Here is a 19,270-nt window from a genome sequence, read left to right as displayed (position 1 = left end):
GGAGGAAGGATGCCGTGTAGGATCTTGAAAGTTAGGCAAGCGCATTTAAAGTGGACCCTAGAGACATTTAAAGTGGACCCAAAGATTCCTCTAGGAGATGGGAGAGGGCCTTAAGGTCAAATATCTTGCGTGAATGTTTTTTTAGCTCTTGTCCTATATGTTATGGAGTTCTTTTTCTTTATTTGTAAAGCACTTGGACCTGTTGTAAGTTATAGCTATATAGATTGATTTATTTAAAAACACTTTTATCCCACATATTCAAACAAACTATTTATGCAGGTTACAAAAGTACACGCACAAATCAGTACAAACCATAAAACACAATTTCTTAAAATCACTAGCATCGTATTTAAGAGAACAAAACTAATGATTTAACAGCTCAACTGAACAGATCTCCATTTACAAAAGCTTTCTGAAAAAAATAAGCCTTCAACGGCTTGCGAAAGCATAGCAGCACCTCAATCAGACAAATATCATATATAGGTAAAGCATGCCACATAAGCGGTCCAGCAACACTAAAAATTCTCAAACGTATTGTATAGTTTTGGCGACAGACTTCAATGAAGGAGCTCCCAATAAATATTGCGGCCCTGACCTAAGAGATTGAGAGGGCATGGTATGTAGACACCAAAGCACCAACTGCCTTTGGCATAACGTCTTGAATGACTTTAAACGCTAGCACCAGGAAGATAGTGTAACTTGGCCAATAATGGAGTTACTTACATGCTCGTAGCGGGAAATGCCACCAATTACTCTCACCACTGTTTATGGTATAAATGTATCTGTATTGAAAACCATCTCAGGAAATGCTTACTCTGTATTGCAACACCTTTACAAAAGCTCATATAAACTGCTTTGAACTGACCGACCAAGTCATTAGCAGTGGTAAAGAAGCTTTCAATAAACATATCAAGTTCTAATAAACAAAATAATAGGCCTTTCCCGTCTTTGGTTCTGGAAGTTTCCACTAGGTTCAGTTCAGTTTATTTGATATACCGCTAATATAAAGCAAAGTTAAAATCCAAGTGGTTTACGTTAAAATAAGGGAAGTGGTGGAGAGGAAAACGATGATGGAATTCAAAAAAGTGTGACAAACAGAGGATCTCTAATTAGAAAATGAAGGATGTAAATTAAAGAACTAAGGACTGTTCTGGACAGACTTGCATGGTCTGTGTCTCATATCTGGTGATTGGGTGTAGGATGGACATCAATGGGAACTCTACTTAACTTGGAAAATGCGGATGTTACTGACCAGACTTTATGGTAGATATCCTGCAAACAGGATGGTTGGATAGGCTGGAGGGGAGCTTGGACGGCAACTTCATCATTTGGAACCTAAGACAATACTAGGTGGACTTTACAGTCTTTGACCCAGAAATATCAAAGAACATAAGAGACAAGTTAATTTAATCACGTATTTTTAATGGGTATAACTAATGGGCAGACTGGATGGACCATTCAGGTCTTCATCTGCCGTCATTTATTATGTTAAAAAATATATAAGGGGAAGGAAACAAACCAATAAGACCTTACGAGCACAACCACCAAGACAAGGCATAACAAAAACACATGGGTGAATACAGAAGGAATATTTACAATAATTATCAATGGGGGGGAAGGGGGAAGAAAAACACAAGGGAGGTAGGGGAAAAAAAGATTTCAGCTTGAAAGTGTTTAGGCACCAATTCGTTTTCCATCCCATTCTCGCCAACGAGCTCAGAACGGGTTACAGGTTAACACACAGTTAATGGGTTACAATCTTCATAGTTACCATACACGTTTTTATCCTAACTCGACATATACCGAGATACATACTCTTTGAACTTTAGAAAAGAAGTTTCTGTTTGGAGATAAGAGGGGACGTGAATTCCATAGGGTAAGAACCATAACTGAAAAGGATGAATTTCTATGGACGTCTAAAAATAATTGTCTGAAGGAGGAATATGTGGGGAATATGGTACACGGAGACTGAACAGAAAAGAAGACCAGAGGATTGAATCTGAAGAGAGAGAATATTGTATTTGAAGAGAATACTGTAGGTAATTGGAAGAATGTGTTCAGTTTTTGAGATAGGGGTAACACGGTCAATAGAGTCTGACTGCAGTGTTATGCACAAACTGTAATTGGTGAATCTGATAATTTGGGAAGGCCAATGAGAATAGAGTTACAGTAGTCGAGCTTAGAGAAGACCAGAGACTTAAGAATACACAAGGAACCTTGTTGGTGGAGAGAATGGTTTGAGTGAATATACTGAAGAGCTTGAAAAGCGGAGGAAACCACTTTGGAAATGTGTAAATGAAAGGGTGGAATCTTGAAGGAAAACAGAAAAAAAATCGCGAGCAAGTGCATTAGAAAGGTCATCAAGGTGAATATTTAAATTGCCAGTCAATCGATCAGTGCACACCCTTGTAGTGGCTGCGCAGATGGCTTTGCTTTACTCTAACTGGAATCCCGACCTGCATTACATAACTGCAGAAACCAGCTCCCTCTTCCCTTAAGTTCCCACATCTCTGTTTTTCTTTCAAACGGGCCCGCCTCGGATTTTCATATATGGTTGGTGCAAAAGCCGTGTGAAACTTCCCCACCCAACTTCTCTCAAAATATACTCAAGTGTGCAGACAACGCAGAGATTTGATCCTCAGGATAGCAGCCAGGGAATATTTCACTGCCAAATATTTTGAGCCATTTCACCCTTTACTGTAAGCTTAAGAGCATATACCCTTGACTTTTGTTTCGTTTATGTCAAGTAAGCCAAGCTTGGATTGTTCAGTTCATATGTGGCCAGTTACCAGCGCCCTTGGTCTGCCAGACCTATGAGGCAGGGAACATTTTATTCCAGGAAAGGGATGTAAAGTCAAAAAGAAGCAGGTCCATCTTAATTCTGCATCTTCTGCTCACTGATTTAACTAGTGATATTACATCGGAACCCACCTGCTTGCACAGTTCCTACTGAATTGGAAGGGATGGTGCTTGCACCTCATGGAACTACTTACAAAGGGACCTACATCTTGTGAAAGATAATATAATACATCATCTCTCTTGAATCCAGAGAAAGGTGGAGCATAAAAAAATCCAACCCATCAACAGCCAGGCAACCACCAACCTGTTTCTCTCTTTCTAAAAGTAGGTTAATGCTCCAATACAGTCTCTCTCTGTTTAATCAGCGAAGTTCACAAAATATAGGATTCCACATGTAAAATGCATGATTCCCTGTACAGCTTTTCCAAGAAAAAAGAAATGGGCTCCTCTGCTTTTACAGACTTTGGCAAGGAGCATCACTATCTGGCAAAAAGGAACGTAGGATATGATAGCCGCCAGAGAGGCCACATCTAACTCGAGACTCTTTCTACTTCTGAAAGTCTCCGTTTCTTCCCCCAAGCCCTTAATGTACGTGGCGACCGACTATCCACTCGCTTTGCACCTGGACTAGCTTGCTGCACACTCTGTACCTTAGACCAGTTCCTCATATCTTATTCAACCGTACATATCGTTTGCCTTCAGTTTAGCCAGCCAATGACTCTGTCTCCTCTCTCTCTGAGCTGCATTTGTCCACTTGGCGAAATTTAAGATGTTTCTTTGTAGTGTACAAACAGTGTTAGCATCGTATCTGTGTTGCCTATTATGGTAGGATTTGTATCCTGCTGACACTTATCATATTTCTATTCTATGGCTCTTTTACAGTGTTTATATTTCTGAGACATTCGTCCTATTACTAGATTTTACTTCCAAGTTGACCGTATGTGTAATTTAGAGGTTTTATACCAAGCTCTGTATCTTCTTATAAACCACCTTGGGTGAATCTTTTCATAAAAAGTTTTGGTAAATCAATCCCTATAGCCATATAAATCAACCCCCGCCCCTTTTACAAAACTGTAGCGCGGTTTTTAGTGCTGGCCGCGGCAGCAACAGCTCCAATGCTCATAGAATTCATATGAGCGTTGGAGAAGTTACCGTGGCCAGCGCTAAAAACAAAACAAAACACGCTATGGTTTTATAAAAGGGGGGGGGTGTAAATAAATCATTTTACAAAGCGGTGCTACCGATTAGCAGCATTCGGGCCCTAATTCTGTAACCGGCACCTAATGAAACTAGGCAGGCGCCTATCTAAATTGACTAACGAGCTCAATTAAGCTTTTTAATCGGCAATAATTAAAATTTAGGCGCTTATCAAGAAAGAGCGATTCAGCAATAAAAATTTAGGCAGCCTTAAAAAAAAAAACAGGCGCTATGCACGTTGGACGTGGGCGTGGCTACGTTAGGCCGCCTTATTGCTGAATCCCTGCGCCTAACTTTTAGTTGTGTCTAGAGCTGGCCTATTCCTTGGGCGCCTCCAAAAAAGGTTCCGCGCAGCGTGATTCATTAAACAGCCCCCAATTTTACTTGAATCGCGCTGAACAGGGCCTAATTTGGCGGCTAACTTTTGGCCGCTTTTTACAGAATTTACCTTTCAGTTCCCACGGGCTTCTTTGCATTCAGCACTTGCTAACTGGTAGCACTGCTTTGTAAAAAGGAGCTCAGAGTACGTAGACTCTAGGGCCGCAGATTGGGTTTGGGAAAGGTTGAACTCAAAAGCCAGCTATTTATCCAGCTCAAAATTGATACCCATCATGTGGTTGACAGAAGCCACGGTGGTTTAGCAATTTTCATGTCAAAAATGCCATTCTACGTAAATACGGTTGCTTCTTCCCAGCTCAGAAATCTCACCAGAGTCTATAACGCCAGGAAGCAGAGTGTCACGAAGCCACACTGGCATTCTGAAACTGGAAGGGAATAATCAAAGACCCCCCCCCCCTCCCCAGAGGCAGCCCACGGAGGAGATAAACGCAGCAGCAAAGGTACCAATGAGACCTTGGGGCTGATTTGCTAAAAATCTGGGGCTACTTCTGCAGGACTCAAAGACGCATATGGTTAATTCTGTTTATTACAGGCAATGTTTCTGTTTTAAAAAGTAAATACCATACTCCCCCCCCCCCCCCCCCCGGAGGTTCATGTTTTTACATACATTGTCACTTCGGTGCACTTATTTCATCCTCTTCCTTCCCAAATGTGCTTTTCTCTCTCCCTTCCCATCAGCTCGAGCTTCCTCTACAACAGTGGTCTCAAACTCAAACCCTCTGCAGGGTCACATTTTGGATTTGTAGGTACTTAAGAGGGCCTCAGAAATAAATAGTTAACGTCTTATTAAAGAAACAAAAATTTTGCATGAGGTAGAACTCCTTGTAGTTTATAAATCTTTTCCTTTGGCCAAGTCTTAATAATAATATTGTAATAAACATACAGAGGGCCTCAAAATAGTACCATGCGGCCCGCCAGGTCCTATTTTGAGGCCCTCTGTATATTTATCATCACAAAAGTATGTCTCTTTAGCTATAAATTACAAGTGGCTGAGTGGTTAAGATGAAGTCCACTGGGGGTCTCCCTGTGCAGGTTTCAATCCTGCTGGCCACAGGGAGAATGACAAGTTGACAGAATTTATCACCATTCCAGTCCCTGCGGATAACTGCAGGAAACTATCCCGTGCCGTTCTTTAGTGTCTATCGCGACCTCAGTCCTTCTACACCAGCACTGGCTGGGCCCATTCACACGATGATTCTTCCCTCTCTCCTTAAAGAATAACATGTGGATGGTTTCCCGCAGTTATCTGTGGGCACGGGGGAACGTTTTGTCACTGTTATTCTCTAGGGGGGGGGGGACCTTCTTATTTCTCTCAGTCAAACTGGAACTCATTGCCAGAGGACATGGTAACAAGCAGTTAACATAGTTGCATTTAAAAAAAAAAGGTTTGGACAAATTCCTGGAAGAGAGTCCGTAATCTGGTGTTAGAACAGACCTGGGGAAAACCACTTCTGGTCCCTAGGTTTGACCACATGGAATCCCGTCGCTCTCCGGGATTCTTCCAAGAGATTTGCGACCTGGATTGGCCACGGTTTGGAGCAGGATACTGGGCTAAATGGACCGTCAGTCTGACTGTTCTTATGTTTCCAAAAGGCTTCAGGAGTTACAGCTCACACCTGTCCCACTCATAGAGCAGACAGAGCAATGGCAATAAAACAGGCTGGGGTATCTGGACCATCTCCTGAGATTCCACAGCCCTGAGGTCCACAATCAGAAATAAGTTCAGAAAGTTCATCCTTGGACATGCTAACATTAGCCCGCTGAAATATGTTTCATTCCACTACCTATAAAAGCCCTATCTATTCCCAAGCAAAGACAGAATAATAAAGGGAAAGAAGGGAGAGGGAGATGGGAGGGAATGGCAGAAAGGATTAAGAGGGAGATATGGAACAGAGCTAAGGACTGCAAGGTGACGGAGAACCAGAGGGGGGGGGGGGGGAAAGTATGGAAGAATTCTTCTGGCCTTTTTTAATTACCATTGTTTACTGCCAAATCATTATTAGCGAAATTCTTTCAAGCTATTACACCTGGAATGCCACTGCAGCCCTTGAAGTAAGTAGAGGTTAAGCGCATTGTGGGTCATGGAACTATGACATCACAAAGCGTGACACGAACTAATGGGTTCCAGAACATCCAGGGATTCTCCTGCAGCTAAACGCAAAGGTCCGTTCACCGAGCTACATTTCTCGTACCGTAAGAGCCAGAAGATGAGGATTAGCAGCAAGGCACAAAGTGAAATAAATATGCAGAACTGGCAGCACCCGCAGGGGTCAGAAAACTTAGACCCTCCCCATCCCCAGCGCCGATGGGATCATTTACACATGTTGGCAAAGTTTACTCACTCTCTGTGTTCCAGGCAGCGAGATGCTCAGATTCGTACACGGGCTCCGTGCCCGGGGGTCCGGCGGCATCGCCTTCTGTCGGTGCCGGGCTCCGGGGCCCCCGAAAGATCCGCACAGCAAAGTTTTCCAGTTTCTGCAGGGCGGTCATTTTGGACCCTTTGCTCTTGCTGGGACTCTGGTTGGTCACCTCAATTCCATGGCTCATGTTCTCCCACTTTTCTTGTTGCAAAAAATTAAAAATTTCCTTAATATACTTAATCCTTTAGCAGGAAAAAACTTAAGCCCATCGGAAGTCTTCAGCGGTGGCCATCAAGATGAAGTCTGAAAAGATCCCAAGTAAAAAAAAAAAAAAATCACTTGTGGACCAGGCCACAAACACCCTCTGAAAGAATTAAAAACAAAAAACAAGCACACACGAACTGAGAGCAAAGACAGAGTCTGGCTTCACAGGGTCTCAGAAAGCACTCAACAGTCCCCCCCTCCCCAGCAACCTTTAGTTGCGTCCCACAGCACTTCGCACGTGCTTGAAGGGGGAGATCATTATGAAGAGAGGGGGGGAGAGAAATAAGGGCAGCAGGTTGGAGAGGGCGAGCTCAGGCAGAACGGGGGAAACTCCAGTCGGGGCCTAGCGCCGGCATCTCTCTCCGCTAAAGTTAAAAAGCAGGCGAGAGCGGAGGGTGGTCCAAGCCGCCGGGTGGGGAGGGCGAATTGCAAACCCCCCCCCCCCCCAAAAAAAAAAAAAGTGACCCTTTTTTCAAACGAGTCACGTTGGTTAAAAGCATCAGTCGAGATGTCACAAACCCCCCCCCCCCCCCCAGCCAGAGCCGCTTTCAACGGCCCTCGGGCTGGTGCCCTCGCGCCCGCCCGCCCAGCCCCCGGACAGCGGCGCGTGCCATGCCCTCGCGCCGCCCCCTCTCTTCTTATCTGGCTCGCGCCAGCGGCCGCCCGATTCGCTGCTGCTTTGGGCCAGCCCGCAAGCCCCCCCGTGCCGGGCGTGAGAGCGCGCCGATCGTGGGCGCGAGACAGAGAGAGAGAGAGAGAGCGCGCGCGCAGGTGCTGCTCCTGCTCCTGCTCGAGCTACGCTTTCAGGGAAGTGCCTCATGGGAACAGCCTACGAGGGAGGGAGGGAGGGGGAGGGAAGGCAGCCTGGCCGTGCACTTTTAAAGGCACCTGGCGCTCTCTGCAAGAAACCCAGAGGGCGAGGGCGAGGCAGGAACCCCCCCCCCCACCCCTTCGTTGCTCGTCATCGCGGTAGGCGGCTCCAGCTCCTAGAGGACTTGCGCTCTAGGCGACAAACTGCCTACAAAGTCCCTCCTGGAGGGCCACAATCCGGTCCAAGGAATTTGCATGCACTGCTTTCATTGGATGCTACTAGATCTCATGCATATTCATTGGAGAAATCCTGAAAACCCAACTGGATTACAGCTCTTGAGGAGGGACTTTTGACACCCTTGCCATAGACTAAAGCAGAGGTCTCAAAGCCCCTCCTCAAGGGCCGCAATCCAGTCGGGTTTTCAGGATTTCCCCAATGAATATGCATGAGATCATTTGCATGCACTGCTTTCATTAGATGCTAATAGAACTCATGCATATTCCTTGGGGAAATCCTGAAAACCCAACTGGATTGCAGCCCCTGCACAAGATGAAGCAACACCTCCTCAGGCCTTTTGATGATCTGGGCTTGTCCTGTACCCAACCAGTGACAGCTGAAACAAAAGCCTTTCACACACCCACCTCTGTGAGCTCAACAGTATTTAATACAGCATTTCCTCCCATAGCAAGTGCAAGGATTTGCAAAAGGGGTGTGTGCTTTACCCCACCTTTGTCCATGGCAGGGGTGTCAAAGTCCCTCCTCGAGGGCCGCAATGGTTTTCAGGATTTCCCCAATGAATATGCATGAGATCATTTGCATGCACTGCTTTCATTGGATGCTACTAGATCTCATGCATATTCATTGGAGAAATCCTGAAAACCCAACTGGATTGACCCTCGAGGAAAGACTTTGACACCCCTGCTCTAGAGACTAGCCCCTTTGGTTTCCTACATATTGCAAACTCTTCTCCCATTGTATTGGCTTGGTTGTTATCAGTTAGCTTATTTATTTATTTAAAAATGTATATACTGCTTTAAACCAAAGCAGTGTACAATTAACAAACAAATACATTTCACAATGTATCAAACATTATGCTCAAGCAAAGTACAATACATAGAATATACCCCTTGTAATCCACATAAAAGCTGGCATACAAATAATTTTTTTTAAACATCTCATTAAGAAAATAAACCCACAGGGGCAACCAAAACTCTTGACAAGCCAAACCAGGAGGATTAAACTTCTCAAATAAAAGTACCCATTTACAATCCTATTTGAGGCATGGGTTAGGCCTTAAAATGATATACGAGGAAGCAGCAACCTGTGCCCGGGCTCTTTTGGATCTGAATGAGCCTCGAGTATTGGAACATGTAGTGAAATTAGAAAAGGTTGAAAGGGGACAGGATACTCTCCAGATTGGACTATTGCAACTCTATCTACTTAAGCCTCATTAAGAAAAACCTCCACAGACTCCAACGGATTCAGAATGCCGCGGCCAAGCTCATCTTCGCTAAAAGTAAATTTAACCATGTCTCCCCGCTCCTGGCCAAGCTCCACTGGCTTCCGATAATCGCCAGGGTCCACTATAAATGCGCCTGTTTAACTTTCAAAATCCTATATGGTATCCTCCCTCCCTTTATCCCTCTTTCTTGGAATTCCTCAAACCCTAATACCACCAGATCCTCCCACAAATTAAAACTATCCTTCCCCTCGCTAAAAGGCATTTCCCACACAGGAAAGCTAGGGACCTCCCTCCACTTCAAAATCACTGAGCTCTGGAACAACCTTACCTCCCCTCATCGGAACTTGAGCTCTCTCCAAGTTTTCCGCAAACATCTGAAAACCTGGCTTTTCTCAAAAAATGTAAGTCTCCCTCCAACTTAGGAATCAAGGAAATTCTTATATCTTGGCATCCCAAGTCCTCTAAATTTTCTTCCCACTTCTACCTCTAACCCTCTGTTGTAGTTCCTTCCTATTTCTCCTACTGTAAACCGCGTCGAGCTCTACGAACGTGGAGATGATGCGAGATACAAACCTAAGGATTAGATTAGATTAGATACTGGGCTAGATGGACCATCGGTCTGACCCAGTATGACTATTCTTAAGTCCTCTCCTATGAGGTGAGGCTTAAGAAGTTAGGGCTCTTCAGTTTGGAAGAGAAAGATGGCTGAGCGGGGATGTGATAGAGGTCTACAAAATACCGAGTGGTGTAGAACGTGAATCGATTGACTATTCTTTCAAAAAGTACTAAAACTAGGGAAGAAACATTTCATCACTCAATGAAAAGTTAAGCTCTGGAACTCGTCCGTAGAGGACATGGTAACAGTAGTTAGTGTATCTGGGTTTAAAAAAAAAAAAGGTTTGGACAAGTACTCAGAGGAAAAGTCAAGTGTGCTGTTGAGATAGAAATAGGGAAAGCCACTGCTATCCCTGGGATAGATAGCATGGAACCTTGGGTCTCTTTGGGATTTTCCTAGCCTAATGATGGATCATTTGGGTCTTTATCTGCTGTCATCTACTATGTTACAAAGAGAGATGAGTTGAGGCCCTAAAATTGAATAGAGATCCTCTCAAGGAACAGTCTCGTGTGTGTACGGTATGTGGCTAGTGGTTTGTGGAAAAATGAACACTGCAGAGCTGCTGCTCTGACAAAATCAGCTGGATCCGATCACCCTGGTGCTGTGCACTGCCCACTGGCTGCCAATTGACAAACGATGTATGTTCAAAGGCCTAGCAATAGCTTACAAACTCTTCCATGACATGGTACCGGCCAACTCTCAACATATGGTACAAGTCAATCCGTAGTTCTGCCACACGCACTTTTAGCATCTGACTTTGCAAAAGCATTTCCTACGGCTCTGTTCATCTCCAGCCTTTAAGAGGCGATGTACCCATACCTGCCTAGTTTCAAAAAGAGCAACTCCGGTTCCGTTCCTGCACCCTAGCCAACCTCCAGGAAATCCACCATTTGATGCTGAAACCCGAGGGAATAAATGAGAACATGATGACATCAGGGATACCAAGAGATCCAGAAACACCTTAAGACACACTTGCTTGCCTGTTAGGGTTGAACTGGCACTTTCTGCTGGCTTAAACACTCAAAATGGAGGGCTAGAAATCTGTCCACTGTCTGGAACAGAAAAGTGAAAAACTGGGTCTGGAAACAAAACACAGCCCATAGATACCACAGGAACTCACTAAAGAGCATGTTATCACTAGGCACAGATTATGGACCAAGGAGAAATGTTAAATCACATTGTGCGATACATCGACAAACCTTTAAAAAGATCAAAAGGTTTACTGGGATTATAAAGTCCAGGGAAAGGAAGAAGCACAATATTTTAGTGATATATTTTACATTGTGATTGAACCAATTAAAAAACCCCCCAAAAAACCCTGGCTTTCAAAACTGGAAGCTTTTGAAGAGAACAGGCCTGCTCCACCCTCACCTTCCGATAGTTCTGCAATTGAGTATCAAGCTTACCTCAAGAGAACCTTCACCGTCCCAAGCTTGGCAAAGCCTCTTCCATACAGGAAGCATATTCCTAAAGCAAGAGCGCCCCCTAGAGGGAAAACAAGCCACACTCCACCACAATATCCTCCAGGAAGTTCTCAGCAATAAACCATTTGCTGCTGCACAGGGAAGTGGAGGGGACGGAGAGGGAAAGGGGGCCTGGGAGCAATCTTGGTTTGCTTTGGGGGAGGGGAGACAGAAGGGGGCCATGGAGAGACAGAAAGACAGGCAGGCAGGCAGCGCATTAGAACGAAAGACAGAAACACAAAAAGACAGCAGGCAGGGAGAGAGACAGAAAGAAAGGAAGAGAGAGACAGGGGCAGGGAGAGACACAGAAAGTAAGAAAGACAGACAGACATATATTCTAGCACCCGTTAATGTAACAGGCTTAAACACTAGTTTTTAGATAATACAGAAGACGAGAAGGTGCAGTCTAATGGTTATTTCATTCCTACAATGAGGATGTGTTTAAAATGTCTGGAAAGCTCCTGCTGACTCCCATGCTCTACAATATGACACCAGGAAGTAGGTGAAAAGTGCTTGCAAATATTTAAAAGGTGTGATGGTAATAAAGAGGTGAAGAAAATAGGGAAAAGATTAAGCGCAGACAAAGAAAAAGACATAAAATTATGGGCTCGATCGTGTACCGATTGGTTTGTGACCCCTTTTTCCTCCGACACCAATTCACTAACCTCTTTTTGATGGCATAGAAAATCGATTCACTTGTACCCGCTCTACTTCATTCAGGATTTTGTAGACTTCAATCCTGTCTCCCCTTAGCCGTCTCTTTCAAGATGAAGAGCCCTAACTTTTTTAGTCTTTCCTCATATAAGAGGAGTTCCATCCCCTTTATCATCTTGGTCGCTCTTCTTTGACCCTTTTCTAGTTCCGCTATATTTTTTTTGAGAAAAGGCAACCAGAATACTCAAGGTAAGGTCGCACCATGCAGCGATACAGAGGCATTATAACATTCTTAGTCTTATTTACCATCCCTTTTTTAATAATTCCTAGCCATCTTGTTTGCTTTATTGGCCCTCGCTGCACATTGGGTGGAAGGTTTCAACGTATTATCTACAATGACACCCAGATCTTTTTCTTGTGCACCGACCCCCAAGAAGGACCCTTGTATCTGATAACTATGATTTGGGTTATTCTTCCCAATATGCATCATTGCATTTGTCCGTATTAAATTTCATCTGCCATTTGGATGGCAAGTCTTCCAATTTCCTAAGGTCTACCTGCAAGTTTTCGAAGTCTGCATGCATTTTAACAACCTTGAACAGTTTAGAATCATCTGCCAATTTAATCACTTCACTTGTTCCAATTTCCAGATCATTTATAAATAAGTTAAATAGCACCAGTCCCAGAACATGTCCCTGTGGCACTCCACTATTTACTCTCCTCCATTGAGAAAAATGTCCCTTTAACCCTACCCTCTGTTTTCTATCCGATAACCAATTCCTAATCCACAACTGAACTTTGCCACCTATCCCATGACTCTTTAATTTTCTCAGGAGCCTCTCATGAGGAATTTTGTCAAAAGCTTTCTAAAAATCTAGATACACTACATCAACCGGTTCACCTTTATTCATGTCTTTATGAACACTTTTAAAGGAGTTGAGCAAATTGATGAGGCAAGGCTTCCCTTGGTTGAACCCATGCTCACATTTGTCTATGTGTTCCACTATTTTGTCCAGCACTGAAGTCAGGCTTACCAGTCTGCAATTTCCCAGATCTTCCCTGGGACCCTTTTTTAAAAAATTGGCATAACATTGGCCACCCTCCAAGCTTCAGGTCCTATAGATGATTTTAATGACATGTTACAGATCACTAACAGCAGATCAGCAATTTCATGTCCAAGTTTTTCAGTACCCTGGGATGTATACCGTCCGGTCCAGGCGATTTATCACTTTTTATCTTGTCAATTTTGCTTAGTACGTCTTCCAGGTTCACCAAGGTTTCTTTCAGTTCCTCTGTATCATCACCATTGAAAACCATTTCCGGTTCAGGTAGATCTCTTAATACCTTCTTCCATAAAGACTAAAGCAAATAATTCATTCAGTCTCTAACGGTCCCACATATTCCCTCATAGGTTTTCTGCTTCTGATGTACTTCTACCTCTAGGCAAGTAGCAGTCACACCCAGGAACGAGTTAGTCCAACCACTGTGCAATGGTAACCTCTAGTGGTTGGATCTGGGACTGCAGAATGTGAAGATTACTGCTACAGAAAACTTGAGCTGGGAAGTCGCGAAAAATCATTGGCCACCTGTGAAGGTCATCATGCTTGATCCCTGGCCTTAGATTCTAGTTGTAATGGAAACCAAAAACCGGAGCACAAGAGGCATCAAGAAAACCAAATAAACAAGACACAACAAAGCAAATGGAAAGAATGATTTTTTGCACTGAATGTTAATTTTGGCTGGCACCTAAGTTTCCAAAATGTTACCACCCCAATACACATATGAAAAACTACCTGCATCGAAAGCTACAAAGTCAAAACCAAAGTGTACAAATTGAACTCGCACTTATCTTTCAGATTTAACTGGATTGGTATTAGGATGGAGAGGACTAACTCACACATGGGAACATCGGTTGCCAGTAAAGATGACAACCAGGAGAATGGGGGGGGGAGGGGGAGTGCTATTTCCTTCAGGTCCCAATGGCTGCCATACAAAAGTGCAGGGTGACATCACATTGCTCTAATTCTGCCGATTCTCCCTTACACGCCAGCCTCAGACACACTTTGGCCCCGTCTTCTACTCCCCATTACATACGGAATAAGAAACACTCTGGCTTCAAGACTTGTAGAACAGCAAAGTTAACAAAAAGGGTGCAAAATTTCAACTGTTGCCAGGGGATGTTGAGTCAGCATCAAACCTTCGATGACTATTTTTCTACTGCCCGACTGCAACTGTCGATAGTAAATCTAAAAGAAATTTAATCACAAAAACGTAATTTTTTTAATTACAAAATTAGTTCTAATAGATTAATATATTTGAAATTTGAACAAAGAACCTGAACAAAAAAATGCCGTCAATGAAAATATGCCAATAAGCTGTTGTTTTATTCTGAGTCGGTACTTATTTAATCCTGCAACATTTGATTCTTTGCTTGTTTACAAACATTATTGGTAACATTTGCGTAGTTATTTTATTTGTGGTTAGGAATGGCTTTCAGTGATTTGACATCAAAAAGGTAAGCAATCAGTCATGGGTTTGGTTTTTTTTATATGTATTGCTTCGATTTTGTACATTAGGTTGGCTTGTGTGTTTCATTTTGATGCTCTGATGTTGTTGTCACAGCTTGAGGGTGTTGTCTTAAGGCCTGTCGTCAGAGGGAAGGCTTCCGGCTCAGCCGCTGGATGCGCACAGGAGCAGCTGCCTGCGGCTTTGTGCAGAGAAACAACTGCGGCTGGAAGGAGCCAACCAGAAGAAGCTATACACCCGCGGGAAGAAGGCACAGAATGGAGGGAGGAAAGGAGGAAGAGAGAGGGACGCAATGAAACTCAGGAAGGAGGGAGCACAAACTTTGGACAAAGGAAGGAAGGAAGGAAGGAAGGAAGGAGGGAGGTGGCATGAATTTGGGACACAGAATGGAGTGAGGGGTCACAAACTTTGGACAAAGGAAGGAAGGAGGGAGGCGGCATGAACTTGGGACACAGAATGGAGGGAGGGGTCACAAACTTTGGACAAAGGAAGTAAGGAAGGAGGGAGGCGGCATGAATTTGGGACACAGAATGGAGGGAGGGGTCACAAACTTTGGACAAAGGAAGGAAGGAGGGAGGCGGCATGAATTTGGGACACAGAATGGAGGGAGGGGTCACAAACTTTGGACAAAGGAAGGAAGGAGGGAGGCGACATGAATTTGGGACACAGAATGGAGGGAGGGGTCACAAACTTTGGACAAAGGAAGGAAGAAGAGAGGTAGCATGAATTTGGGACACAGAATGGAGGGAGGGGTCACAAACTTTGGACAAAGGAAGGAAGGAGGGAGGCGGCATGAATTTGGGACACAGAATGGAGGGAGGGGTCACAAACTTTGGACAAAGGAAGGAAGGAGGAAGGCGGCATGAATTTGGGACACAGAATGGAGGGAGGGGTCACAAACTTTGGACAAAGGAAGGAAGGAGAGAGGCAGCATGAATTTGGGACACAGAATGGAGGGAGGGGTCACAAACTTTGGACAAAGGAAGGAAGGAGGAAGGCGGCATGAATTTGGGACACAGAATGGAGGGAGGGGTCACAAACTTTGGACAAAGGAAGGAAGGAGAGAGGCAGCATGAATTTGGGACACAGAATGGAGGAAGGGGGTCACAAACTTTGGACAAAGGAAGGAAGGAGGGAGGGGAAATGAGCCATAGGATGGAAGAATGGAGGGAGTAAGGGAAAGAGATGCTGAGGTGGGGGAGGGAATAGAAAGATAATTGGGTATAAGAGGGAAAGAGAGATGGTGCACATAGGGAGATGAAGAAAGAGGAGAATTGTTGGTCATAGGGAGAGAGAATTATTGAACATGGTGGTGGGAGAGGAATGAGGTAGAGATACATGAGGAAGAGAGAGATGAGAGGGAGTAATGTTATATATGGTAGACGGAAAGGGATGCAAGAGGTGGAGAAGGTGGGAAGAATACTAGGATCCGAGTTACATACAAATTCAACTTAAGAACGGTTTAAAAAATGGAATTCGTTCTTAACCCGGGGACTGCCTTGTAAATATCTGGAGCAACAGTTGTAAAGTCCACATTTGGCCACTTTTATACGTAAATCCAGCTTTGCCTCCAACAATTATCCCTTCATGCAGAAAAGGTCAAAGAAATCGAATCTATCTGGTAAGAAGTGGGAAAAGGCTTTAAAAACAGCTCAGTTTTCTTGCAGAAGCAGAACTGCTAGAGGAGATAAGATGCCAGATAAAAAGGTGCCAGGCTGAAGGTGGGTCGCTATGCTGAACAGCTGGGGTAGAGCAAAAGCAAAGATCAGATCCCTTCACAGAGGTTAATTTACACGACACAGATCACTAGCAACCTCACTGCGTCACAACTTTACAAACACAACAATAAAGACCTGAATCACCATCAACACAGCTCAATTAAAGATAGATTTACGAGCCTGCTAACACATTCATGACAGCCTATGAAGTAGCAAAATTAGGTTTCGATGACGGCAAAAGTCAGGCAAGTGTGTGAGAAATGAACAATAAAACCTCAGATCTGGCGCTTAAAAGATCCATCGAGGGATGACAGGAGAACTCATCTGTGATAGTCATCAGCTCCCCAATCTCATTTCCTCCCACATAGACATTTGAACTGGCTGCCAGTGAAGAGTGCTCAAATACTTATGGCAGTCGTAACACAGACCACAGTAGCTTGAGAACATAGTAAGCGTTGGCGTTTTCCATCCCTGTGGCTTTGGGAAACAAACACAGAGAGCTGGATGCTCTAAAAAGCACAGTTACTTACCATAACAGGTTGGAAGGTCGCACACCTGGGGCAGGAATCCGTAGGGTGATCAGCACCCAAGCAGAGGAGGCACCACCGGTGGGGATCGGTGATCGATAGCAACCGATCACACCGGGTGCACTTCTTGAAACCCGACAGAGGCCGGGACATGAAAGAACAAAAAGGCCGCGAACGATCGAGGTCCCGCGGCCGCGGCAACCGGGAGCCCCCGGTGCCGAAACGATTTTTTTTTTTTTTTACGATTTGCAACACGCAGACGGTAATAAAACAAGAAAATATACAGCGACTAAGCAAAACCACCAAGCCGCAGTGACAGAAGGCAAAAACACACGGAGCAAAAACACGACAGGGCTTCTGGCTCCGCGGAAGAAACAGAACTGAGGACCACGAGGTGGGGATGTGCCCTCTAGTGGAGGGAGAAGGCATGCACATGCGTGGTGCAGCATAGCAAGCTTGAAACTTCAATCAAGTTTGCTTGAAAAGCTGTCCGCGTCGGGGCTCCGTGGATGACGTCACCCACATGTGAGAATATGTTGCCTGCTTGTCCTGGGATAATCACCGTTAAAACCCTGTGGGTTGCGGTGGTGCCGGTTAAATGGTCCGATTTGAAAACAGCGATCAATGCAGAAACAATTTTGCATGCAAATGAGTTTCGCGGAGCTCCCCCGTAATCCCATCAGATCAGTTGTTGGAGAAAGCGACTAACCCATGCGCAGAGCTGGCAGGGGAAGCCCTAAAGCAGCCTCTTGCCACTCAGCTGTTTGGGGAACGAATAATGCCCATTAAAAAAAGGTTATGCTGGCCGCCCCTCACCTACAACCCCCTGAACTTTAAAGAAAGAAAATTGGCAGGTGGGAAGCCCCACCTTTTAAACTGAAGATCGGCAGGAGGTAAGTCCACTCCTTCCTGCCGCCGGAGCCCCCCCACCCCCCCGGTGAATCCCCCTCCCACCTTTGAATTGAAGATCGGCAGGAGGGATGCCTGCTCCCTCTTGTCGCCGGAGTCCCCCTGCGAACCCCCACCTATAAATCAAAGATGGGCAGGAGGGATGCCCACTCCCTCCTGCTGGCAGGCCCACCTCTTCAAAATAGTGGGCCTTCTCCTTTCCAGTGCATCCTGGAATGCACTGGGAAGGGCCTAAGACTGATTGGCCCAGTAGTGTTAAAAACGTGCCAAACAGAAGCTCTTTTAATGGGCACAGATGTGTGTTAGGACGCACCATATCTGTCCTAACTTAAAATAAAAAAAATTGTGACCTGGATTGGCCACTTTTGGAAACAGGATACTGACCCAGTATGGATATTCTTACTGCTACCGAGACAGACATGGGGGAAGCCAATGCTTGTCCTGGATTGGTAGCATGGAATGTTACTTACTTTTTGGGGTTTCCGCATGGAATGTTTCCAAGTTTATTAAATAGTTTGATTTATCGCCTATTCAAAATTCTAGGCGATGTACAAATTGTTCAAAAATTTAGTTAACATATCATTTAAACATACAATAATTTGGGTAAGAAAAGTAAACTTATTTAAATAGGTATAAATACATTTAGGTGAGATATTTCTACGTATAATAATAAAACAAAAGGGAAGTTATTTAATGGTTGCATTCATTGTTACCCATTAAATAACATGCTTACTCTTTGGGGTTCTGGAATGTTTTTACCAGGTACTTGTGACCTGGTTTGGCCAATGTTGTGAAAACAGGATAATGAGCTAGATGAACCACTGGTCTGACCCAGTATGGCTAGTCTTATGTTCATAGGCTATATTCTCTAACCCAGTGTTTTTTCAACCTTTTTACACCTATGGACCGGCAGAAATAAAAGAATTATTCTGTGGACCGGCGGTTGAAGAACACGGGGCTAAGTCGTGGGTCAGACCCCGCCCATCTCTACCCAATCTCCACCCCAGACCCCGCCCCCATAATAGTACTAATTGTAACACTATTTTTTCCATTCATTTTTCACAGATACACAATATACTGTGTGCAATTCTGGAGGCCACATTACAGTAAAGATGTGCGCAGAATTGAATCGGTTCAACGGACGGCCACCAGGATGATCTCGGGGCTCAAGGGTCTCTCGTACGAAGAGAGACTGAACAAATTGCAGCTCTACACTCTCGAGGAACGTAGGGAGAGGGGAGACATGATCGAAACATTTAAGTACCTCACGGGACGTGTCGAAGTGGAAGATGATATTTTCTTTCTCAAGGGACCCTCGGCCACAAGAGGGCACCCGCTCAAACTCAGGGGCGGAAAATTTCATGGCGACGCCAGAAAGTATTTCTTCACAGAGAGAGTGGTTGATCATTGGAACAAGCTTCCAGTGCAGGTGATCGAGGCAGACAGCGTGCCAGACTATAAGAATAAATGGGATACCCATGTGGGATCCCTACGAGGGTCAAGATAAGGAAATTGGGTCATTAGGGCATAGACAGGGGGTGGGTAAGCAGAGTGGGCAGACTTGA

At 44.6% G+C, this 19,270-nt stretch overlaps 1 protein-coding gene across 3 annotated transcripts in view; it reads right to left on the bottom strand.

Annotated features, from left to right (window-relative positions):
* The window catches only part of PRKACA (protein kinase cAMP-activated catalytic subunit alpha), an 89,464-nt gene that overhangs the window by 48,565 nt on the left and 21,629 nt on the right, over positions 1-19,270 (bottom strand). For 2 of the 3 annotated variants that reach the window (XM_033924156.1, XM_033924158.1), the window contains exon 1: positions 6,738-7,058. The exons of the other annotated variant lie outside the window; for it this stretch is intronic. In XM_033924156.1, the coding sequence (XP_033780047.1) occupies positions 6,738-6,942 (205 nt within the window). In that variant the 5' untranslated portion in view covers positions 6,943-7,058. Of the gene's footprint in view, positions 1-6,737; positions 7,059-19,270 lie in introns of those variants that run through there. 3 annotated transcript variants of the gene reach the window in all.

The sequence above is a fragment of the Geotrypetes seraphini genome, chromosome 16 (genome assembly GCF_902459505.1).
Source record: "Geotrypetes seraphini chromosome 16, aGeoSer1.1, whole genome shotgun sequence".
Classification (NCBI taxonomy): domain Eukaryota; kingdom Metazoa; phylum Chordata; class Amphibia; order Gymnophiona; family Dermophiidae; genus Geotrypetes; species Geotrypetes seraphini.
This window is presented reverse-complemented; position numbering and strand designations above follow the sequence as displayed.